Source organism: Temnothorax curvispinosus, unplaced genomic scaffold (assembly GCF_003070985.1).
Source record: "Temnothorax curvispinosus isolate PA1 unplaced genomic scaffold, ASM307098v1 QBEX01016763.1, whole genome shotgun sequence".
Classification (NCBI taxonomy): Eukaryota; Metazoa; Arthropoda; class Insecta; order Hymenoptera; family Formicidae; genus Temnothorax; species Temnothorax curvispinosus.
The window spans coordinates 278,941-305,524 of NW_020226543.1; the positions used below are offsets into that span (position 1 = coordinate 278,941).

The window sequence follows — 26,584 nt, forward strand, 5'->3', positions numbered from 1 at the left end:
TCGAAAATAGCGGCGAGGGTTGCACCACCGCGCGATTATCCCGGGCGGACGCGGGGACTCGTGTGTAACATCGACGAGTGCTGCTGCGTCACGTTTGAGCAATTAATCGCGCTTGTGATAAAATCGGAAAATATTGGAAAATATTATCGCTCTAATAAGATTGCAGCGCAATTAGAATTAAAGCGGATGTCCGATTACGAAATGGCGCGGCGTTAAAAAATTGTGAAAGTACGGTAATGGCGCGACAATCACAAGTCTCAACCGCGCGGATTGATATACGTCGAAATAAATATTCATTTGAATTGTATTACGAGATGCAGTGATAACGACGAACGTGTGCGACAAACGTCTTGCGCGACCGAGAAGGATAGTAAGGCTGTAGATGCTAATAATCGTCGATCGTCGGCTTGTCCTGTTCTACGCGCTGTCGCGGAGAGAGGTACGAAAAAGGAGAAAAAAAAAGAAGTCAGATGAGATCAGAGGAACTAGAAACTAGCATGCGAGGAACCGGCGAATGAGATGGGGGCCGAAAGGGGGATAAAGGAGGAGACAACGCGAGGCGGCAAGGCGAAGGAAGGAGAGAGCGAGGATACTAGAGTATACGAGGTGGTGGAGGAGAGGGGGGCTCTCTCTCTCTCTCTCTCTCTATGCGGTACCCGAAGCCAGTCGGTCGGATATGCCCCGAGGCTAGGCCGTGATAGACAAGGTCAGCCTCTCCCCGCCTCACGCGTATATACGCTCGAGCTACTGTGGCAGTGCTCTTCTTTTTTACGTTTATTTATTTATTTATAAATATACCGGCGCGACGTGTCCGGTTAGCGCGGCGTGGAAACGAAGAGGGAAGTGTACGTCGTCGGCGCGGCAATAGAGGATCGTTCCCCAACCGAGATCCTTTTCCCACCTCTCTCTCTCTCTCTAGTCTCTCATATTATTCTGTTATATATTGTCGCAATATATGCAGAAACGAACGTTCGCCAGTCCGAAGTGCGCTCCCGTCCCGTGCGTTGTGTGTCACGTGCGCGCAGGAAGTTATTAATTTGCATTTTAGATAAGGAAGCACGAAGTCTCCTTTCAATAGCGACCGGCGCGAGTTTCTGAGATCGATTACGAGTCATCTCTTCGTCTCTCGTTCACACTCGTGTATAATAGACTGTCTTTTTTAACTCTTTTTCTCTCTGTATGTTTCTCTCTCTCTCTTTCTTTCTCTCTTTGACATCAAAGTATTGTTTTCTTTTTGCAGATATTCGGTAGCAAGGCGGATCTGCAGCTTCACACGCAGATTCACATGCGCGAGGCGAAGCCGTACAAGTGCACGCAGTGCTCCAAGGCGTTCGCCAATTCCTCGTACCTCTCCCAGCATACGAGGATCCACCTGGGCATTAAGCCGTACCGTTGCGAGATTTGCCAACGGAAGTTCACCCAGCTGAGCCATCTACAGCAGCACATCCGCACGCACACCGGCGACAAGCCGTACAAGTGCCGGCATCCTGGCTGCACGAAGGCGTTCAGCCAATTGAGCAACCTACAGAGCCATTCCCGATGCCACCAGACCGACAAGCCGTACAAGTGTAACTCCTGTTACAAGTGCTTCTCCGACGAGCCGAGTCTGCTCGAGCACATACCGAAGCACAAGGAGTCGAAGCACCTGAAAACGCACATCTGCCAGTACTGCGGTAAGAGTTACACCCAGGAGACCTATCTGGCGAAGCATATGCAGAAGCACGCGGAAAGAACGGACAAGAGACCGCCGATCATCGGCACCGGCCTCAGGCCGTCGATACACGCGATGACCGCCCACCATCAGGACCACTACTGGCCCAAGGTCAGCCCGGACACGGTGATCGGCGACCTGCACGAGAGGCTGCCGCACCATCACACCGAATACCATCAGAATCAGAACCCGGAGATGTTGCTGCCGGGACACGGGCATCGCGCCGGTGAGTCCATAGAGAACGACTCGAGGCAACAGACGCCGCAACCGGGCGCGAATCATCATCCCAACAGCAGTTCGGCCTTCACGCCGATATCGTCGATCTCGATCAACTCGATCTCCTCGATGCAGCACCCGTTGAATCCGCTGAATCACCTGCACTACCCCGGTAGCCATCACCCGGCGTCCCGGCCGTACCTCTACGAGGCGTTCAACCCAACGCAGAAGTCCTCGCCAACGTCCTCGTCGTCCGGGGTGACGCCCGGCACTACCAGCAATCAGAACGCCACGTCCTTCCCGAATCAGCTGATCAGTCTTCACCAGATTAGGAACTACGCTCACCAGCCGAATCTCGGCAACCTGGGCAACCTGGGGAATTTGGGGAATCTGAGCAATCTCAGTAATCTTAGTGCCACGATGGAGAGCCACTCGCTGTTAGGCGGTCTCAAGGAGAAGCAGTAATTCTGCCTGTTCTTTGAAGATTAACTGCTCGGAAAGCGCGTTTGTGCGAAGCTCTCTCCGTCTCGCTCCGCAAACTATCCTTTTTCTTCTGCTTTTCTACGTGGCACGTCATGACGCTGGCTCTTCATCGCAACTCGGTCGTTTTCTTCTCCGTGATCTCTTTACCCGTCTAATTTATTCACCACATTGGTGTATGTAAATCCCCTACCGCGAGTAAAGCTCCTACTTTGCTTTGGTCTTACACGCGTAAACAGGTATGTATGTAAGAAGGACAGGGTCTTGTCGTTTATCGTGATCTTGTAGATTAATGCGTATAGTGTGGAAATTATCGCCGGGAAACGGATAAGAAATACGAGATGAAAGTCGATGTATGCTCGAAAATCGATTATTTTCGACAACTTATAAAAAGATTATAACGCTCTCCCTTATCCCCCCTTTTTTATCTCTTCTTTCCTTTTTATCTTATCTTATCTCTGATCCTTTTCATTCCGTATATGCATAACTCAATTAGGATGCGACTTGCATGTCTTATGTTATCATATATTATATATATGATATATAATATATATTATTATATTATATTACATTATATATATTGGTCAATCTCAAGAATCCATTGTTACATGCATGAAAGGACATATTCATTTCAATTAAAACTATTCCATTGGTTTTGATCGCCGATAAATATTCGAATTGATAATTGTAATTGATAAACCGAAGTTGGAAACTGCAGGATTGACGATTCCAACAACTATTTCTTTTCTAACTTTTTTTTTATAGATTGCATTCAAATATTTCGATCGTTATCGAAATTGAAGGCACATTTAGCACGTTTAATTTTCATCGTTTCCGATATTTAATCAAAGTTCGGAATTATATACACTTCGTGTTATTTCGCAGTGCAACCGCAGAACACGTTGGAAACCTTGGTTTACATTCCTTTGATATAATAAGACTGACGTGACGTAGTTTCCTCGAAGAGACTACGTCTTTGCATACTGGTCTAATTATTGATGATCGATATTGATCGCCGATCGATGATCATCAAGAAACCGTTCGTTGTTTTCCCGCAACTGAAAAATCTTAATCTCTGTGTCGGTCGAGGATACAATCGATTTAACTCGACTGTTCGCCGATTCTCCACGCTTTTCAGCGTGCGCTAATCCCCGCCAATAATCATGCGTGCCAATTACGTGCTAGAAAGTTCCATCAATACGCATTCGTTGCGATATAATCCAGACGATCTGACGCCGGTCGTTTAAAGCTTGACATTTGAATGATAAAGTGGAGCACGATCATGGATTAACTTGTATTCGAATGGTGGACGATACACTTTCATAATGCTAGAAAGTATATATGACGTGTTGACGATGAACTGCGAACTGGTTTCCTCCTCAGTTTATCAGAAAAGATTTTAGTTGTGAACAAGATCGGATTCTCATATCTTCCGTTTATAAATGACCAATGATATTTATATTTTTAGAAGAGTTATATGAAGAGAAAGAGAGAGAAAGAGAGAGTAAAAAAGTTTTTAATAAATTTGCTCCAAATTGTAAGTTCTTTGACACCGGTAATTTTCGACACATTCCCTGCTCTGTATTTCTTATCACTTTACCTTATCCAATCGTTTTGGACGATCTAACAGGAATTATTTTTTTACGTTATTCTCACGAGAAATATTCTGAATTTATCATCAATTGATGTTCTAAGTTCCAAGATTAATTACATAATTATTTTATTCTACTTTTTTTTAGTTCTTTTATTCTTTTCGTTTCATTTACTTCTTTCCCTTCACTTTACATTCCTTATTTTTTACTACGTATATTCCAAGAGCGCTGGATTATATTTAAAAAAAAAACATACTATATATGATTATATAAAAAATGTAAAAATTTGCAGTTTAGTTAAAATTGCAGTTTTGTTAAAAATAAATATCTCTTGTAACGCGCGTTGTGACCGCTAAGTTTTAATTAATTTAAGATTTCGTCGCAATTTACAAAGCAAATCGTTGTTACGGAGACAAGTATATACTTAAAGGAAATATACGGAATATGCGGACTGATAAGATAAGGGATTAGGTACGATATGACAAAAGGTACATGCGAACATTATATCTTGACGTATATGCGGAAGAAAACGGATAGGCAGATATACGAAAAAAAAATGAGCGAAAAGTATTTCGCACTGTCGAGAAAACATTTTTGCAGAATTATGCGAAAGCGCCAGTAGTAACGAAGTTATAATGAAGAGAAGAACGTTATTTAAAAAAACCGCGAAGACTGGCATATAAATAAAGACACACGAGAATCTCGTTTAGAAATATATACGGACACAATATATATATGTATATATATGTATATATATTTTATGAAGAGTATATATATGTATATATAGATATATAATATATAAAAGCATCACGCACATACTGTAAGAGAGCCGCACGGAGACCTCTTTGTAAATAGGTGCTATATAAATAAACAAAAAAAAAGTATATTCATATATTAATTTAACGGATTAATATATGCATATACGTATATATACAAATACATAAATAAAGAAAATAATTATTATCATCACCAGCGTCATCGTCTTTATCAGCATCATTATTGTCATCTCGGCCATTATTATTATATTATATTATTTTTATTTGCATTATTATTACTATTGCTATTATTATTATTAATATTATTATTATTATTATAAATTGATTAATATTTTGACCGATATTTAGTAGGTGTGTAAGGTAAAAGAAAAAACAGACTCTAATAATGAAGATATTCTAAGTACCTTTCCTAATATCTAAGTAATCTTATGTATAATCTGTTGCGTGCGTATGCGTGTGCGCGTGAGGAAGAGAAAGAGGAAGAAGGAGGTAGGGAAAGAAAGGGAGAAAGATGAACATGTATATGCGACCATTGTAGATAATTTGTTGTTATGGCGTTGGACGCGCTCTCCTACGGGGTTCCCGCATGACCGATCGTTTTCAATCGAAGTTACGTTGTTGTTCGCAGAAGAATACAAAAGAGCTTGATCATTGAGTTTTTGCATTTTTAATCGTATATACACATTTCACTCTTATTTCCATCACTGTCGGCGTAGGATTTTTACGGGCGAGACGGTGTCTACGGTGCCAATTTATTTCCGGTTTCTTTTACTCGCGTCGAGAGTAATCGCGACTTCAGGTCGGCGAGAGGGAACCCCGCGTGGAGGTCACGTTCGCGCTTTACCTATGCTCAAGTTGTTTAAAACTATTACGTTGTTATTAAGAAAATGATAGGACAATGAACGAGAGTAGGGGCGAGGGGTAAAGCATATAGAAAAAAAAAACGTTCGAAGTAGATCCACTTTCTTGCTGCGTGTAGCAGATAACTCCTTTGCAATACGGCATGCAAACCCGCTATCTCTGGATGTTTCAGAAAAAAAAAACTAAGTCAACGCGAAAAAAATGAAAAAGAACAGAAAGAATAGGCAAACGTATTATATAATTACGCGCGTACGCGCGCGATTATCAAGAAATCACCTCGAGTGCGTATACATCCCGACAAAAAAAGTTGACAATGGAATAAAAAATATATATATAATCGATTGAAATGCAGAGAAAAGGATAGACAGATTACCCATCACGTGTTGATTACGATTGGATACGTAGGAAATGAAATAAGAATAGTTTCGCGATGAGAACAAGGGACAGATGCAAGATAAGGAACTCCGACCCCGCGCTTTAATTGTGATTTCTTCTGCCTATCCTTAGTTTCATTGATTATATTATTATTATTATTATTATTTTATTAATAATATTATTATTATTATTTCGTTTAATAAACTGTCACGTGTTAAAATAAAGGCAAAGGAGAGTTTCTCGATATATGTGATGCTGAATTATTTTGTTTCTCTGCTTTCTGACAAAAGGATATAAATTTTGTTTTGGCCTTTCCCTTCTCTCTTATCATACAGCGAATCCCTCCTTTCGTCCATTGTGTTTGAGACGTACCTCCACGTACTTTGCACCAGTGATTGTTAATTTTTGAAAGGCGACATTTATCTATCGGATTTTATAGACTGACAATTTCGCGAAGAACATTGAACGATGCGAAACAAGAAGGTATATATACCTCGTCCATTGTGCATTAATGTTTTAGAAATATTTAATGTTGAAATGCACGTTAGGACGAGGTGTCTTTCCGCGGCTCTAAATTTAATCTGCATTAATCCGTAAGTACACATAGGTACATGATCTCTTCGTTAACTGTTCGATTGCTATAAATTATTTTTTTATTCGAAGGATGACACATTTAAACCGAGACAGTGCAAGAATTGTTATTGATGCCTTTCTTTTAAAAAACTATTGTTAAAATACATTATTTAAAAAAAATGGGATTATTGTTTTCTTCTCTCACATACTTACTCGCGTACGCTTGCGCGTACTTACGGATTATGAAGCACAAGTTACGGATGAAAGGATAAATCGAGTCTTCAGAAAATGGATTTTACTCTTAGCGCTTTCAGCGCGTTTTCTTTTCGTGGAATGGGCGTGAACTTTCTCCTTATTAACTAGAATAACTTATCTATTTGTTTCGTCAAAAGGTGGTACATTAATAAAATGAAACATAGATTTTTTTTTTAATTTAACGAAAATGGAAACGGCACGTGTAAGGCATTTTTTCCGTACGTAACTTGTCGCTTCTGTGCTGATCGCAAGGATTAAAGAAAATCGCTCCCTCCCCCCCCCGAGTCGCTAATCATTACCGCGACTCTCCCCTCGGTCGCGCGCCGTTTCGTTTCCGTTGCACGCCGCTCGAATCATTTCATCCTTCGCTGATTCTCTGTCGCAATCCTCTGTCTCTCGTTTCTTACGTTCGATCACGATAAATTTTCGCGAGACACTCGAGCGCACTCGGTTCCAGCGCGCCGCGCGAACACACTTCGCGGACACACAGATGCCGTCCAATTATTCTTTCGTCGTGTATACATACAAGGGCAAGGAGGGGGATCGTGCGTTACGACATACTAAGGTCAAAGGGAATTTCTCATCTATCCTTCCGCGATACGAAAAAGAGAGTGCTTCGAAAGACTCGGGGGGAATGATAGAAATGACAAAGAAACAAAAAAGGGAAAAAAAGCGATGTTCATAAAACCGAAGAAAATTACCGAGACATACCGATTGACGAAGTTGTACTTTGCTACTCGCGCGCGCGATTAGTTCCTTCGAATGACAACGATCTTTCGGGAGATTGCGAAAAAAAAGAAAGGAAAGATAATACACTCTTTTAGCAATACTTAAGAAAGCACGGGAGAGGGAGGGGGACATACACACACACACACACACACACACACACGAAGTCTATCGACACGGGAAACGATAGGGTTAACGGATGATGTCGACGAGCGGATGTCGATCGTTTGTAACGCAAATAAATTTCGCATTCCAAGCAATAATTTTACAGTCCGCGTCAATCCGCCGCGTGTCTAGATGTTAAAACGGAGAAATATCGACATTCTCTCTCTTCGGGACAAATTGCGTATAGCGAGGACACACATTTGCATTATTAGAATGATTTAATAAGGAGCGTATATAAGATAGAGACTGTATACTACACGATCTCGTAGCGGGATCGAGAAACTGTACGTATATTGTATATTCTTTTAATTAAATTGCGTCTGTATACGCGGACATTCATAGCAACGAGATCCATCAGATTAATACCATCTTCGAGGGAAAAGGCTTCGCAACCTCACTCTTTATATATCGTTCTCTTTCGGTAAATATAGTTATTATTATTATTACTATATACTTCAAGTATACAAAAGTTGTAAATGAATGTTTCTACAACCAGCATACCTTGCGTAACCATTAGTCGTCGAGAGGAAAAGCGAGGAAATAAATAAATAAATATATATATACATATATATATACATATATATTTATATATGTACATGAATATGTGTGTGTATATGTATTTATGTATGTATGCTTGTGTGCGTGCACTACTCTGTGTTACAACGCACTCCTAGGAGAAAAAATGCGTGTGACGAGGAAGGCAACTGATAAGAAGAACGCATGTGCGTGTACGTAGGAGCGTATGTTGCGTGAGAGAAAGTAAGAAAGAAAGAGCGAGAGAGGACGCGTATAAGCGACATAAGGAAAAACAATATATTAATTATTGCGTGGTACGAACAGAACTGTGATATTTTATTGTATAATTCTGCGAAAGAGATGAGAGAGAAATATGAAGAGAAATCTCTAAGGAGTATAATACTATTACGTGATGAGAAAGAGAGAGTGAGAGAAAGAGAAAGAAAGAGAGAGAGAGAGAAAGCGAGAAAGTGTGTGAGAGAGAGAGAGAGCGAGCGCAAAGATGAATATTACTGTATTTTACAAAAAAGTGCATCCTTAAACGCAATTAAATGCAATTGTGCGGGAACTGTACATACACCTGGTGTCTCCTTAAAGATAAAAAAAAAATAAGGTATCCTTGACTTTTCGGTTGCGTGAGTAGCGCGTAAGGCGTACGGAAGAGACATTTTATTGTTCGATAAGAGAGACAAATGAGAGGCAAAGCTCTGTCCAGTCGTTCTTTCGCGACTTTATGTGAGGTAATGCTCGGTGTTCTCGGGCCGCGCGAGACCCGCGGGTCCCATCGTCTGATCGTTTCCTGTTTGTAAAGATATATGTATAAAAATATATATATATATATATATATACATACATACATGTATAAACTAAATGTTTCGTAAAAGACATATGCACGGAGCCGGGCGACTACACTGCGACGACGACGACGACGACGACGATGTACTGAATGATCGCGGAAAAAGAGAGTAATAATTAGCGTAAGCGCATTTTGTGTCTGTAAAACTACAAACCGCCGAGCGATGAATTTTAACCAATCATCCCGCGTCCTGACCCGCATTTCTTGACATCCCACCTTCAATCGGTTTCGTATGGATTCGGACTTTCCTTCCCTCCCTCTCGCTCATTTGCGCTTAATTTCGATTTGCGGTAAGTTGTGCGAAAATAACGACGAGAGGCATTCCGCGAGATGTGCGAGGGCACGAGCAGGGCGACTTGGAATCGCGAGCGAACAGAGGGTTGCAAAGGCGGATGGTATACAACGGCGACTTTGCGAAATACAAAGTTTTGCACGATACTTACGCGGAGGAAGAACGAGCGGAACAATGTATGTACGTCGCGGTTGCCTGAATCTCTTACTTTGCAAAAGAGCGAAATGGAAAATCTTTTTATTGGCGACATGATAATTTCTTTGTTAATTTGGATTCGGCTCGTAATTTCGTCGCAAATTTAGGCGTAAATTTGGCCGTCCGATTGTCGCATCACGTTTGTCCAATCTGCTCAGGATGGATATAACATTTATAACGCAATTCTGTGCGTGTACATGCGTGCATGCGTCTGTGTGTGTGTGTGTGTGTGTGTGGTGTGAGAAAGACAGAAAGAGGGACGAGAAGGGGACGGCCACGTTTGCGACGCTAAATGTGCCTCTAGAATACGGGCTTTTATTCCACTGGTGGACGCACAAGTGTAATGGAACACTGATGAAAATATTTTCGATAAACCCGCAATTTCCAGATCGCAAAACGGGCAAAAGGGGGAGATGCGACTATCGGTTTTCACTGTATACCTTCCGTCACTACGAAGCAAACTCCGGTCTTTCTAGTTGCATTTTTTCTGTATTTAAAATGAAACAAGAATAGCACCATCTGCGTTTTTGAAGAGGGAGGAAGAGAAGGAGAGAAAAAGTACAACTAAAAAAGGAATAAAATGACCGAAGAATAGTTCCGGCATTTTCAAGGAATATTGCCGGGGGACTTTGCAACACCCTGTGCACGACGTAATTGAAAAGAAATAGGCATAAGGGATGGTTTTTCGTATTTCGCGTCTCAGCTATTAAAATAACCCAACATCCTGCACACGCGCGAGTCCACGAACATCGTTTAACTCTTCGCGATTCATCCCGGGGTCAAAACGATCGATTCGAACGTCGATCGTCACTCGAGTACGAGCGACACGTAATTATTCAAGAATCTGCCGCTCCGACAGAGAGTTAAACGATCCGATCGTGTTGCCGTAAATTTCAGTGATCGATATCTGTCAGGAGGACATGAACGAAATGTCTCTCCCGCGGGTATTCTTTTTCTTCCTCCCCCCTTCCCGACTTACGTAGGCTCCGCATTTATAGAATCTTTCCTAGCGCGAGCACGATACGTAATGTACAAACGTGTGATGATATGACATGATGGAGCTCGTTGCTCATTGCAGCGCGGAACTCGTACGTCGCTCGCATCTCGCGTCTCGCATGGATCCGATTCTTTTTTTAATCTCGCGGCTGATTCTCGAAACTAGATCACACGCTGTGAGATTATGGAAAATAGATCAGTTTCTCCTTTTAAAAAAATAAAAAAATAAAAAATGTTCGAATCTAAAATTTGAATTATTGATGTACAGAATGAATTTAAAACATTAAAATTCAAAGAATTTATAAATTTTATACATACGTATATATATGTATATTATTGGTGGTGTAACGATTGGCTTTATTGTTTTCGGAATGCAACAAATTTGGCGCTGCGTGATATGCCAAAAAGTTTCTCGCGATGTCTTACGTCTCTAAATACATTTCAGTCTCTCGTATCTATTTTCAAGCTATGACAGCAACGTCGAACAGCGTTCCAATTCCGAGAAATAATTAAATGAATTGTGCGAGGGATCGATGGCGGGTATTTAGCCGATTCCGACTTGCACGGACGCGGGTAGAGGATCCGAAGGATGCGTATCGCGACGTACAATTTTCGCGCTGTTCTGTCGAACGAGGAACTTGAAAATCGGAGGAATTCTCGCAAAGTCCGCGAGAAGAAGGAGCTCCCGAGGAACGCTTCGCGATTCCGCGCGCGAGAAAGCGAGAGAGGGAAAGAGAGAAAGAAAGAGATTAATTTTTCGTCGCACATTTGACGCCGCAAACGCGATCTCTAACTCTATAAGTTTCGAAGCGACGTGTCGCGTCACGAACGATCTGTAAATAGAGGCTCCAAAATCGACACGTCGCAATTAAGTGATAATTTGTTATAGGTATATAAGTGCGGCCGAAATACGAAATATCGAGGAGCACCCGACCAACGAGAAAAAAACGTCTTTGCTCCGTTTCGTAAATCGTCGTTGCCGATCCGATCTTTGCGTCGACGATTGTGTTACGCGTGCGGGAGATCTACCTGTTACTTTGTAATATTAAAGAGCGAGAGAGAAAGTGAGAGAAAGAGCGAGAGAGGCAACCCCCTCGTCCCTCGCGAAATTTGTCCGGAATGTCTAGGTGTAATTCGTCGTCGGAAACGACGATCCGATTTTCAAGGATTTTACGACCAGTCTTCTCGAGAGTCTAAGTCCCCGCGCACAGCTCTGTAAAGCGACAAATTACATACATAACACACATACATACACATGCATACGGACACGGACACACGGACACGCCCGCCCCCACGACATCGAAACACACTAATTGTTCGTCCTTTTTAACAAATATAACAGAACTTACGTCTTACTCTCGACGCGAGAGCGTACGAGGCGGGATGTCAGTGCAGAGCGAAAGCCGCGTTGCGCTCGGGACGAGACGAGGGCGAGTAGCGCGACTCGTCTCCTCGTCTTGAGAATTGTCATGTCCCGGCGTTGCACTGGCGTGCCGCTTCGTCGCGGTCTTTTCAGTAACCCTTTTCTATAACCCTTTCGCCCGTCCGATCTGATCGAATCGTCGACATAAACGAGGACACAGAAAAAAAAAGAAATCAAGAGTTATATGCTTGTGTTATATATATGCAAAAATTTATTATCTTGAAATGAAATATATCTTTACCTAATAGCATTTCTTTCTGGGAAAACTAATGCAACACTGGTGCACACTGATTATGAATGCATTTTTATTGTTCCACTGTGAAAAGCAGTTCACATATTTTCAGTGTTTAACGTTCTACTGATAAAAATGTATCAAATTTGACAAATTTTTATCAGTAGAATGTTAAACATTGAAAATATGTGAACTAATTTTTCACAGTAAAACAATAAAAATGCATTCACAATCAGTGTGCACTAGTTTCCCTAGTAGAAAACGTTATTAGAGGTAAAGGAGAATCGTATCTCCATTATTTAGAGAAACTTATATGGAGAAAAGAGAAACAGAATTTAAGGTTTATTATTTCTATGAAAATTTCTAATACGACTTTTTCTAAACATTGTATCTTAGGAATTAGTAATAATGGACGTAAGATCCTTCACCATTAAACAATTTAACAAAAAATCGAGCAAAAAATACTCTATTATTATTAATTCTATTCTGACAAAAACTAGAGATACGATTCTTTACCTCTAAGGTACAGATATATTGTTAAACGAAGAAAATTTGCTTGAATGAATTTATATACAGTGGATCAAAAGTATTTGCACACCTTGTTTTCTTACAATAACTATATTCGAAGGAATAATACATAATTACGAATTGTATCCATAAGTAACTTATTATTTATACTGTATGTAATAAATTCTTTATGGACACAATTTGTAATTATGTATTATTCCTTCGAATAAAGTTATTGTAGGTATAAGTTCAACCAAGGGAAAAAAGTTAAAATAAAAAATTGAAATTCTTATAAAAAGATTATGGATTGTTGCGTATATACGAGTATACATAAGTTTTGATTTCTTCTTTCTTTTCCCCGTGTATCGTCGCGGCCGTGACATTTGATTTCGTCGTAATCTTATATATGATCATCTGTGGATCGAGGGCACCGAGTTGCGCGAATAATTCGAGATCTCGCAAACTTTCGAGGGGAAAGAAAAAGTCCTACCCAACTTATAGAAGAAAAGGAGATTGCGAAGAATTTTTCTTTTAAACGAAAAATTGCAGACTGCAACGGAATTGCAAATCCTCTTATCGAGGAATATAATAACGCTAAATTGGCTCGACAATTTTATTAATGCATAGTACGTCGAATTCATGTATTGTGTTTCAATCGTTCAGACTATTTTTGACGAACCACGATCCCTCAGATTTTCACGCACCAATTCGCACATAGCTTGAAAGATCATAAATAAAATAATTCGATATAAAATAATTTTTTATGATATTGAATTTTATTTATTTAATAATGCTCTTATTCGTTTTAGTTATATAAAAATAATTAAAATTTCACGATATAGCGTGTATTTACATCTTTTACATTTCCAATAATATATGTTCTATATTCCACAATTACGTATTTCAAAATATAATCTATATTTGCGTGTGCATATGTTGAATTCTTCAAACGTTTTTCGCGGCGCATAAAATTATATAAATAAAGATAAGTTTCTAATATACGAATTATCGATCATCCAGAGCAAACCTTGATCACGTCTTAGGCTCCAAATTTAATTGCAAGAGCGCAACGGCCGCCATTAAAATCCACGCAAGAACTTTCCGATTGCAAATTGATAAAAAAAAAAAAAGAAACGAGAGAGCAACGATACCTGTGCGACTCTCCGTATCCTCCCTTTTCCAAGGACGCCGATTCTCCATTTCCGGGCGGCAATGCGGCAAACGCTCCGCTAAACATTTTTAATTACTGCTCTCGTTACTTTACCACGTAAATGAGATACGACACAAAGTTTTAACGCGCGCGCTTGATCCAATTCGCAAACGAGACGAGGACGAAACGCGAACGAAACTTTTCTGCCGACCCCTTCGCCCCCTCCGGGCTCCAGCGCGACCGCGACGGTGTCAGTGTCTTCATCTAGCGTAGGAACTAGGAACCCTCGACCAGCGGCTAACTTCACGCGGCGGTACGGCAGATCCGCGCGCACGCGCGCAACTCGACGGGCACTTCGGAGTAGTTCGGAGCAGTCGCGAACAGCTGATAGAAAGCGGCGAGACGGCGACGGCGGGCGTGTTGACGGATCCGACGGATCGATCATACGCGTCGCTGTCAAAAATCCGCACGCAAACCGCTGGGCCTACAATTCCCTCCGAGTACAAATAAGCGTCGCCTCGTTTCACGTATCATGGCGTTCCTGGAGGTCAGTCATTTTCGTTATTTCCTCGCGACTCGATCTCGACCTCGTTGTTTCTCTCGCCCGACATAACCTAGAATGTCAATGTTGAGCTTATTATCGTTTTAGTGGAGGCGCTTTAATTTCTTCGACTTGAAAAAGGAAGTCGACGCCGGGAAGATCGCTAAAGCGTTCGGGGTAAGTTGTTACCTTGCGTGATGACAATGTTGATTGACTGTCGTGCGCCAACTGTCGTGGACAGGATGAAAGCTCCTGGTTGTCATTACTTATGAAAGCTCCTGGTTATACCATCCTATAGGATGCGCAAGTCGCTGCAGCTACCAGTGGCAATGGCAATCTCGTGTTCGGGGACAACGCGGGCAGCGTACATTTGATAAACCGGTCGTACGAAATCACCACCTTTCGGGCTTACGAGATCACGCTGGTGTTGGCGCAGCAAGTCCAACATTCCACCTTCTTGTTCACCATCGGTGTAAGAGTGCTGTTATGATCTCTCGTTGCCATGCATGTTCTTAATTAGACCGAGTACGTATGATAGATTTGATTTAATTGTTTGAATTTATTGTTAACAGGAGGACGAGCCTGGATGCAATCCTACTATAAAGGTTTGGAACCTGGCCAAGCCTGATAAACAAGGTAATCCGACATGCGTTCGAATAAGCAGAGCCATACCTAGCTACAGGGCGGTCCCAGCGACAGCGCTATGTGTACATACTAGTCTTACATTGATGGCTATTGGATTCGGGGATGGATCTATCATGTTGTATAGGTAAGCTTATATTCTTTTTTTATCTCTGCTTCTTATTTTTTATTCTCCGTCATTGGGTATTAGAAGGTGGATGCTATTTTCTTATGCGATGTTTTATATTATGATACGATATTATATTAATCAGCAATTAAATTCTTTTCAGGGGTGACCTGACTCGAGAGCGAAAGAATAAGATAAAAGTTTTGAAGGATTCCAATCTGTCTGTTACCGGCCTCGCGATACGAGCGACCGGTAAGCAGACCTATCTGTTCGTCGCCACGCAGAATTGTGTGTTCCTGTATAATATTACCGTTAAGGATAAGGAATTCAAGTCTACTTTGGATACTATGGGTTGCGCGCGAAGATGTAGCGTGCTCGCCGAGTCTATGCAGGACAGTCACTTTATGATCGGACGTAATGACGTACGTCACGCATATTGCCTTCGTGCTTGCATCTTGCATTACGTTTTACGTCCGTTTTTAAAAAGCCAAAAATTTTCAGGCTATTTATTGTTACACGCCAGACGGTAGAGGTCCATGCTACGCAGTAGAGGGTCAGAAGATAATGCTAGAATGGTTCAGGACATATTTGGTGATAGTAGCAAAAGAAGCGGCGAATGTTCCAAGAACAACAACTATATCCGCCAAACCCAAGTAATACATAATACACACGTATGCATTTTCTTTTGTAATTCTTTTATATTTATGTTGTAATGCATATTAAATCTCCGTAGCACAATAGAGCCGATACCTCCTGGCGTGGATAAGCACATCATTACCGTGCTCGATATTCAAAACAAGTTTATCGTGTTCTCCGCACCAATGGTGTCTGTCCAAGCAGTCTTATCCGAATGGGGTGGATTTTTTATACTTAGTGGAGATAACAAATTGTATCATTTAGATGAGAAAGACTTACAGTCAAAATTAGCATTACTTTTCAAAAAGAATTTGTACGATGTTTCTATAAGGTATGATATCGGATATATCGATTTAATTGCAATTAAATCAGCATCAAGACTAATGTTTATTAATATAACTTTTTACGCTACCACAGAATAGCTAAAAATCAGCAATATGATGCAGAAGGTCTCATAGACATTTTCCGTCAATACGGAGATCATTTATATTCTAAGGGGGATCATAATGGCGCTATAGAACAATATATAAAGACTATAGGCAAATTAGAACCGTCTTATGTGATAAGAAAATTCTTGGATTCCCAACATATTGATAATTTGACGACGTATTTGCAAGCGTTGCATAAAAATGGACAGGCAACAGAGGATCATACTACTTTGTTATTAAATTGTTACACCAAGCTTAACCATACCGATAAGTTAAAAGAGTTTATTATGGTAAGTTGGACATGGAAACTATAAATATTTATGTGTATTGTATACCTTTATTATATTACTTTGTATATGATTTAGACAAAAGATCGTGAGGTTGATTTTGACGTGGAAATAGCGATAAAAGTTTGTCGCCAAGCATCGCCGGAGGATGCCCTATTACTCGCACAGAAACACGGTAAACACGAATGGTATCTTCGCATCCAAATCGAAGATAAACAGGAATACAAAAAGGCTTTGGAATACATGGCAACGTTAGAATTCGAAGAGGTATTACATATATGTATATCATGTACATAAATTCTATACAATTTCTACAAAGAAATAGTAAAATAGCCATATTAAAAAATCGTTTAAATATATTTTAGGCAGAAGCCAATATGAAAAAATATGGAAATATCTTAATAGAAAATGTGCCAAATGAATCTACACAATTTTTGAAAGCCTTGTGCACGAACTATAAGCCTTCCAACAAACCTCTTGTAGATCAGGTATGTATACATATGTCTGAATCTTACATTCTTCTATTCGTTTTAACCAAATTATTGTATTGAGAAAAAATTAAAAGATGGAAAATATTATGGATTCTTTTACCTTTGCAGGAAGCTTTAAATGGCTATACAGAACAGCGCGTCGATAAAGCTAGTCCAGAAGATTTTATTCATTTATTTCTAAATAATTCTGAACGACTCGTAGAGTTTTTGGAGCATTTAGTTAAATCAGATACAAAGTTAGTATCTTTCATGAGAGAAAAGCTACAAGTACTTTTTATCATGAAATTAATTTTTCATTTTTTTATATTTCTTGTAGATGGAGTACACTTATTTATAATACATTAGTGGAACATTATTTACATGTTTGGTCGGCATTAGATAACGATGTAGCTAAACTACAATATGAACAGAAAATTGTACGACTTCTGCAGAATTCTGAGGCCCGTTATGATAAAGACCAGATATTAATACTTTGTCATCAACATAATTTCAGAAAAGGATTGCTATTTCTTTACGAAGAGAGCAAACTGTAAGTCATTGTCGTATGAATGTTTGTAACGACATAGAAACACACTTAAACATAAATTTTATTATCTTAGATATCAAGAAATATTGAGATTTCACTTATGCGAGGGAGATAGTGAACAAGTTCTCGCCACTTGCAAAAGATTCGGTCACCAGGACCCTAATCTGTGGGTACAAGCTTTGTGGAGCGTAGCTAAAAACAAGGATGCACCAACGAAACTTCTCGCCGATATATTAGCTTATATCGGTAAATATATTCGCGGAATATCAATTATGTTCAATCAAATGCATTGGAAAACATTATTTTGTTGCACGTAAAAATACCGTTGTAGCTCAAGAAAGACTGTTATCTCCTTTGATGGTCGTTGACGCAATTTCCACATCATTGACCTGCACGTTGGGAGACGTTAGAAGTTATTTGTGCAGTGTATTACGAACGGAGAACGAGCAAACTCAAGCTGACACGGAATTAACAGAGAAATATAGAGCCGATACCCTTAAATTACGGGAACAAATAGAAGCAATAAAGAATAATACGATAATTTTTCAAGGATCACGATGTAGCGCGTGTCATCATCAGTTGGAATTGCCATCCGTGCATTTCATGTGTCAACATTCATATCACCAACAGTGAGCTTTTTTTAAATATTATTATTTTTATTACAGTACATGAACTCAACTATCGCACTTGTTTTACTTTTATACGTTTTTCTCGGTAGTTGCTTTCAAAGCTTTTCGGAAAATGAAAATGAATGTCCGGCCTGCTTGCCAAACAACAAGAAATTACTGGATATTATAAGAGCGCAAGAGCAATCGAGGGATCTGCACGAGACTTTCCACAGTCTTCTGGATCGAGCGGAGGATCCATTTTCCTTAGTGGCCGATTATTTTGGTAGAGGTGTTTTTAAGAAATTAACAGTAATTACTGATACAGACAAATCGTTACCTACACCGACTAGATCGGAGGAACCGAAGTTAAATTACGGCCCAGGTGCAGAAGCGAGACTCAGGTTAAACGAAGGGAAGAGTTCTACCTCAGGTACGTTTTAATGCCATGCCGATATTGTATTAGTTTATTTTGTCGAGACAAGTTTATAATTTACTTCATACTCCTTTTACTTGTAACCTTCAACTCTTTATTAATCTCTTATACGGAGACACGTGGGATGAGGGTCGGAATGAAACCCGATATTACAGTCGGTCGCTCTCATACGGAGCTTTGCGTCATCAATCTTTCATATTAACGCGTAATGATTAATCGATACCTTCTCGCGTTCTTTCAATAGGAAAAGCGGAGCCTCGACGTGCCGGATACGACGTTCCAACGTTAATAACGGAAGAGCGTTTCCGAAATTTTGTCAAGCCAGAAGTGTATTCCTCATCGTTGGAGGCGAATATATCGGGAACGGGAAGCGGTTTGTCGACGCCACGCGGTAATTCCGCCAAAGCCTCGCCGGTGCCGATCAGAGAAGCCCGTATCTTGAACAGCACTACACCAAAGTCATCGCCGATCGAAAAGTCCTTTGTTTCAACGAAAACCCCCGCTGTGCCATCGAATCCCTTTGAGACTGACTATGACGAATCCAAAAATCCCTTCGCCAACGACGACGACGACGACGATGCGAATAATCCTTTTAAAGATGACGATGATAACGATAATGATCGGGCCGGCAACAATGACGACGATTACAACAGAAATCTAAATCCATTCGGTAGGTAAGCCGCGAATAACATTTCCCGTGGGATTCGAGTCGAGACAAGATACATATAAATGTATGTATACGGATAAATACTTTGCGATACGTAAGAGAGAAGAAGATGTTGTCGAATGTGCATGCTTCAGTAAGGATTACGTAACGAATTTCCGAATCTAACGTACTATGTAAAAACTTGTGTAAACTTGTATAGTATACCTATTTCAATTTTATATGTTGTAAAAAATTTGATTTGGAGCGTTAATGTCACGCTTCCCTTACACAAATTGAAAATTTTGCGCTTCGCAGATCCTTGTGTCTACAATGCTAGAAATCGGTCCGAGTCCTCGATCCGAAAAAAAGTTACTAAAACTCGAATCATGGCACATGACAACTCGGATGAATATCTCGTATAGAAAAGATGCATCCCCTGTCCCATTTTTTCATACTAGTTACTAGGTTTATATCGATTCAATTCTTTTTTGCCAACATTGTTACTTTATAAATAGCTAGTCAATAAGATGTTGGACAACGGAAATGTATATAATTTTCATAAATCTTTAATAAATAGAGAAGAGGATTATATATATATTCCACGGGTCCGAGTATGAACTCAGCTCTCGACTCAACATTTTTCAACCATAACGCTATTTAGGATCATCAAAGTACAACTACTTCTATTCAAGAATTTGAATTGAGATCTCGCAGACCGACTTGTCGAAAGCATCGTGGACACAAGGCTTTAGATATAGCTTAATATTTATCTATGCTAAGGAGCATAGCATTATCCGAAGTGCTACGCTTTTTGTGTGGATGAGACACGGTATTTAAATTTCGATCTTTAAGCGCTGATATTTTAGGCAAAAGGGGATCGAAAAATCGCAAAATAAAAAGCAATCGATCAATGTGAAAAAGATATATATCAATGCGCCTTTGTAATGAGACTGTGATCTGAAAAAGGAATCGAGTGAAATTTTGGAAGATAAAATTAATTGCAGATTGTGGCTGATTCAAAATTGCATCATTTTAAGCCGCTCTGCATCTTCACGCTGCTTTCGTGACCGCACGATTGTAAACTTTTAAAAGAGTGCGAGCAAAATGAACATTATTATAATAATTACGCTTATATTACTTTGTGTGCTGCATCTGTTTGCTGGAATAGAACAGCACGTGTAAAAGTATCGAGAAGAAGATACGAATTATAAAATTGTACAATTATAATATATTAGAGGTAAGGAAATAAAGAAAAAAAGCATGAGTCTATATACATGTAAATGTGTATCTATTAATTCTCTGATTTTGTATCATCTATTTATAATCAATAAATTGAGATTTTGAAGTAAATAAAATGAATTAAGATTTTAAAATAAATTTAAGTATGCAGATATGTCTATTGCTGTTGGATCCAGAGGTAAGAGTCAATCAACGCTCGAGTTTCTTAAGCGATTGCGGCATTGGATGGCGCACTCGTTAGCGCGCCGAATGCGTCATCGCCCACCTCGCTCTCATCTCTCCGGTGGTCGCGGTGGTAGCCCTGGCTGGCCGAGCTGACGTCATTGTTGAGTCCCGAAATTGAAATCAATAAGTGCAATGTGCAATGTTGTGTGTACATCACGGACGGTGGGAAATGGCGATTATGTCAAAACAACGCGCTAAGCCCAATCGCGCTTGACTCGGAATCGACGACGCGGGTATCCAATTGGCGAGAGATGGCTCGCAGCAGCAAGAAGAAACTCGCGATATTCGTGGGTACATCGAAGTGTCTCGTTTACGTGAGTTGAGCTCGTCCTTCACGCGCGCACGACGACGCGCTCGTTGCTCATCGGTTTCTCCTTTTCACTACTCGAAAAATCGCGCACACCCGCGGACTCCGAGATTTTACGTTTCGGTTTTATATTTTGGAAACGATTTGTTTGAGAGAATTCAGAAGAATTCTCACACTTCTTACAGCTTCGCTCAATTACGTTCGATTTCACCTCGTGGATAGAATCAAACAATGGAGCATCATAAAATGCTCCAAGTACAAAAAGTTATTACGGGATTTTGTGAGATTATTATTAGATATTAGATATCGATTAAATATTGTTAGATTTTGCTAATTTAGTACACGATAGGGCCTGAGCAGAATAGCTGACTTATAATTTTAAGACAGTGTTTTATTCTTTAAATCTTTGTTTTTAGCAACGCACAATACTGTCTTGTCTCTCAAGTCTTACTATGTTGACACTTTGTACACTCGTTAAGACTTGAGTATTGTAAGTGGCTAAAAACAAAGATTTAAAGCATAAAGCACTGTGTTGAAATTATAAGTCAGCTATTCTGCTTAAACACATAGTTTGTTTTTGCAAATCATTTGTTACGCTGCTATTCTTTTTTCTTTTTCAGGCAGAAGCAAAGTACTGTGCCTCTGACATGCCTGGAGAAATAAAATACTACGAGTATGTTACTTCTTCTGACTATATTAATTAATTAGTTAGTTTTATTCGATGATTTTATTCGATCAATCGATTATAAAATACACTTGTGTGTTTAAGGAAATCAATTGTTTATTATATCGTGTATGAAAAATTAATTTTACATTAATTGTAACGCTTGCAGATGTTCAAGAACGGAGTATTGTTGCGCTTTCGGTTGTTGCGTGTCACCTGGATTTCACTTCCATCACTTGTGGTACTATTGGTAAGTAGTTTTTAACAACGATATCTCTTTCGATAATAACTACAACAATGTTTTATATAATTTGCAGCTCTTTCGTTAAGCAGCGTAACAATAAAAATGTCGTACGATTTTTTAGGATCCTGGTTATAATCATGTTCTTGGTCTGCTCTGGTGGTGGTTGGTGGTACCGATACTGGTTGCAGGGCAGATATAGAGCCGCAGCTTCGGCAATTCCGACTCGGTCTTCTAACGCTAGATCGCAAAATTCTCTTCGTAACGCGCCTTGTCAAGCGCAGCAGGCTCGTATTACTTACAATTCAGCGAGAAATACCGTCCTACTGCATCGCATGTGGAAAGGTTCGTATCTTTTTCTAATAGATTATTTACTTTAACATGCATGAGAAACCGCAGTGTAGAAACTTTATTTGTGTAAATTTTTTTAAACAGGTCCTCAGAGAAGTACAGCAGCGCCAGCATATAACGGTAACGCGACCACATCGACACACTATCAGAATATGAACGTCGTATTAAACGATGCCAATTGCCCTTACTATCAATTATACGGCCCTCCGCCTAGCTACGAGACGGTGATAGCGCAAACGCGCGGCAAGCTCTCAAATCCGGCGTCGCCGGAGTCCTCGGCCGCGCGGCTCAATCTGCAGACGGCGAACGTGATACCGAATCCGAGTGTGCCGCAGTGCTTTTTCTACAGCTGCAATTCTCCGGCGAGATTGGTGGACGGTAATTCGAGTCAATGTCCAAACGATAGCGCGAACGCCCATCAGCTCGACGGTCATGAGAGCGTTCCGTTCGCGCATTTCTCCCAATATTGCACCACGAACGGTGCGGTTGGTCAAAACGTGTGCGTCCCTTTAGAGTATCCAGAGGAACCGGTCGTGTCCGGGGGAAGTAATTTCAGCTGCAGCTACCAGACTAGCCCGCATCGATTGCCGGGCTATCCAACGGACAGATCGTCCGACGCGTCGGACGCGGAAAACGTGGCTCGTGGCTATGAGATTCCGGGTACGGAGGAACGCGCGATGCTCAATATCGACGTCGCGACCGGCAGCTACGGAGAACGTAGTCCTTGGCATGGAAACGATCAGTCTGCGTTGCGAGTCCACGGTAAGATCACCACGCAGGATGAAAATCGAAGATGCGCGACGACCACAGACACGCGTGCTCTCTCGCCTAAGTCGGAGGGAAGCGAGAACGAGTCGAAACGTACGTTCAACGTGGTTCCTGCGACGCAGAGAAACTTCCCGAGAGAACGTGCGGATTACGGCGGTTCCCTGCGATTGCCGCGCAGACACGCCGGAGATGTCATTTACCAAGGCAGCAGCTTCCAAAAAGTTCTCCCCGGAGATTCGTCAGGCGCTTCCCAACGGGGCACTTTCAATTCCGCTCAGACAGCAGCGTCCGCGGTCGCGAATTCTTCTCAATCAAATCCATCCAATAATGTGATATTAGAATCCTTTATTTTTGAAAATGTGCAATCGCCTCCGAGTGAAAATGCCGACGAGGCCCGCGATCTTTGTGCGATGAATCGGAGTGCAAACTTTGATCTCGAAAGTAAACACAAATTAGATAGATCAAAGTCGCTAGACTGAACGTAAAATCGAAATTCTTATCATTGCGCGTATTACGCGATGTTTATTCTTGTATGTCTCTATTTATTCGCGCATAACTTATATAGCAATACAAACTTAATCGTTATCGAGATACAACAGAGAGTAATCTTTAACGGAATTTCCGACCGTCGCGATGAAATAACGATTCTATTTTATCAGAAATAATGCGACATTATTTTTATTAACACGTACGCACGGTATATTTCACGCAGCTGTGAGTATTTCGTATTTACCGGATTTCGTAATATTTGTTTTGCATATCAGCATCTTAATCGTCGAATTTGACGATTGAATCTCGTGAAAGATGTGTATATATATCCTTCATTATTATCTCACGTACCATTAGCGAACCTAATATTAGACGTTAGACTTAAATCGCACTTCCGCAATATTTTTTGCAAACAATTCCGATTACAATTCTGAAGCTAAACTATTTTGATTACTTATTGAGATGCTGAATATTATCTCTAACAATAAGTGTGATAGACGACAGTTCCATTTACATGCGTCAGCGAAACGTCCTTATTTCTGATACCTACGATACAATACACATACTGCCATAAAAAGATCTTTCTGAACGTCGTATAACAGATGCTATTTTTTTTATTTTCGCACTGTACTTAATGTAATTTAAGATTAAGATCGAAACACACACACACACAGTGAAAATGATGTTTCAAAAGCGCGGCCCAATTTAATACACCTACGCACAAAGAAAGATATCAATCGTTACTTTATATAATAATGGTGAATAAATGTCGCACATTTTTTTTTAATTCTCAAGTGGGGAAATGTACTTACAAATTACTTACGAAAGACCAAGAAAGTGGCTAGAGTCTTCAAGAAAATTTACAATAAATAAGAATTATTTTAAATATCATAAATCAATTTTGACGTATTTTTTTCTAATAATAATGTTGATATGTTGAATTCAACAATGCCCGAAATGGTGTCGTCCTTCGTGCAGTATATTTCTGTCAAGCTAGTTTTCTCTATATATTTAAGCTCTATTATATATGTATGTGCACATTAATATTATCTCTATATTAAAGAATGCATAAGTTACTACGCGTTGCGCACATACTTGACATTATATTGACAATGATGAAAAACAATTCTAGTTTATTATGAAAAAAAAATACGAGTCTACGATTGAAGCAGCAATACTTTTATGATAAAAGTGCAGTCGCGTGAAAGAGCAAGAAGTTAAAGCGGAGGTCGTTCAGTTGAAAAATACGAACGTGAGAGAATACATACGATGAATATAATTCAAGTAAACTTGATTGTAAGCAATAAACGTAACATATTAATTTCCACGCGTAATATAGATTTAATATTTTTACTTCAAAATCTCTTTCTACCTATATATCGTGTAAGGAGAAAGACTGCGTCCTCGTGCTGTGACATGAATGATACTTGATTTACTACGCTCTTATCAACGTCGTGGGAACATTAATTGCAACCCTCTCGTATCATATCTTTTAGATAAATTGCATCAAAAGAAAGCAATTCGATTTATATACGCATTATGTACTTCTTCTCGCTATTATTTTTTTGTATGCAATACACATACAATGTGTAATGAATTTTAACTAAGGTCGCGGCACACCACGTCGCCAAGTCCTTCGACTTAAGTTCTTGCATAACAGCGGTCCAAGAAAATATGCATACGTGCCAATAGCGACAAGTCCGTTAGATAAGCGAGTAATTTGGATAAGCGAGACGATGAATCTCGCAGCCAAGGAGGTCTTACCTTAAAATGCAAAGCAAAATAAAAAGAGATATATATGTACACACTTATTTTTTGTAATCGATTATAACTGATAAATGGGCTGTTTAACGAGAGTCCGCGTGATTATATACCTAATAAGCTTGTATCATATATATTGTATATCGTATATATATATATACCGCCACGAGTCTACAATAATTTTTAGTCAGAAGTCACTATATTTTGTGTGCGTGCGTAGGCTGCGCGTTATATCGTATAGCTTTAATAAGCTCTAGTCTCTGAACGATCTTCTCACCGTAATGTGCAATCATGTATCCGCGCGGTATCAGTGACACTGTAAGATACCGTGAATCTAATGTGAAAGAATGTCTATCTGAAATAAAGACACCAAATATTTATCGTACAACCAAGATAATATGTCTTACAAGGAAATCCACGGAAGTGATTTTTATGAACTCCCTCCGATTTTTATGAACTTTTAATAAGCTGTTGTATTCGAAGTCAAAATAAGGGACACATTTTTTTTTACAACTTGCCTATATTGCATGTTTAGGAAATAAAACATTCCTTTGAAAAAAGTTAGGGTTTAATTCTCTTTAGGGATGAATATCGACGAAACTATAAAAAAGAAAATAATTCTTTAAATTAAAAATTGAATGATATTTTTGTATACATAATCATGGAAGTTTTTCTCGCGCACAGGTAGAACAACGTATTTATATAAAAGTCAAATATGAATGAACCAAAGTGCAGGCGCGAAATGACGCACGAAAGGCGAAATTAATTACGCATATTTTTAATGCGATGCCATGCACTACTTGAATTATGTAGATTTATGAAATACGTGTTAAAATATAGTTTAATTGTGCAATATGGATATATCTTGCGCAAATTATGGTATGCTTCATCGGGGAAAGTTACTTTATTATTTGCATTAATAACATTTAGAATTGCTTTTTTTTATCATTAATGCAAATAATGAAACACCGCTTTGCCCCGTGAAGCATACCACAATTTGCGCACGATATATCCATGTTGCACAATTGAAAACTACTGCAACATATATTCCATAAGTCTTATATAATTCAACTAGCGGCATCGCATTAAAAATATGCACAATTGATTTTGCCCCTCGTGCGTCATTTCGCGCCTGCGACTTTGGATCATTCATATTTGACTTTTATATCTTGATACTATGACCTTACTGCATATTCGACTGTTCTATAAACGTCGATCGTTCGGTGCGCGATAAAAACTTCCATGATTATATATAAAATGTTCTCCAAACGTATTTATCATCGTCATTTTCTATTCCT

General features: G+C 39.8%; 3 protein-coding genes across 4 annotated transcripts in view; all 3 read left to right on the forward strand.

Moving 5' to 3' along the window:
• The window catches only part of LOC112466945 (zinc finger protein rotund-like), a 162,770-nt gene extending 150,829 nt beyond the window's left edge, over positions 1 to 11,941 (forward strand). For both annotated transcript variants that reach the window (XM_025035310.1, XM_025035309.1), the window contains exon 6: positions 1,241 to 11,941. In XM_025035310.1, the coding sequence (XP_024891078.1) occupies positions 1,241 to 2,392 (1,152 nt within the window). In that variant the 3' untranslated portion in view covers positions 2,393 to 11,941. The remainder of the gene's footprint in view (positions 1 to 1,240) is intronic.
• A 2,339-nt stretch (positions 11,942 to 14,280) lies between these two features.
• On the forward strand, positions 14,281 to 20,120 carry LOC112466963 (vacuolar protein sorting-associated protein 11 homolog). Its single transcript, XM_025035345.1, has 16 exons — positions 14,281 to 14,444; positions 14,547 to 14,615; positions 14,737 to 14,910; positions 15,011 to 15,207; positions 15,350 to 15,608; positions 15,688 to 15,839; positions 15,920 to 16,153; positions 16,240 to 16,540; positions 16,616 to 16,804; positions 16,903 to 17,025; positions 17,137 to 17,264; positions 17,345 to 17,557; positions 17,628 to 17,800; positions 17,886 to 18,183; positions 18,273 to 18,592; positions 18,840 to 20,120. Exons 1-16 carry the CDS (start codon positions 14,430 to 14,432, stop codon positions 19,271 to 19,273), a joined length of 3,279 nt encoding a protein of 1,092 aa, XP_024891113.1. The 5' UTR covers positions 14,281 to 14,429; the 3' UTR covers positions 19,274 to 20,120.
• Positions 20,121 to 20,792: 672 nt separating this feature from the next.
• On the forward strand, positions 20,793 to 25,683 carry LOC112466969. Its single transcript, XM_025035360.1, has 5 exons — positions 20,793 to 21,019; positions 21,633 to 21,685; positions 21,846 to 21,926; positions 22,042 to 22,262; positions 22,353 to 25,683. Exons 1-5 carry the CDS (start codon positions 20,957 to 20,959, stop codon positions 23,513 to 23,515), a joined length of 1,581 nt encoding a protein of 526 aa, XP_024891128.1. The 5' UTR covers positions 20,793 to 20,956; the 3' UTR covers positions 23,516 to 25,683.
• Positions 25,684 to 26,584: the final 901 nt, after the last annotated feature.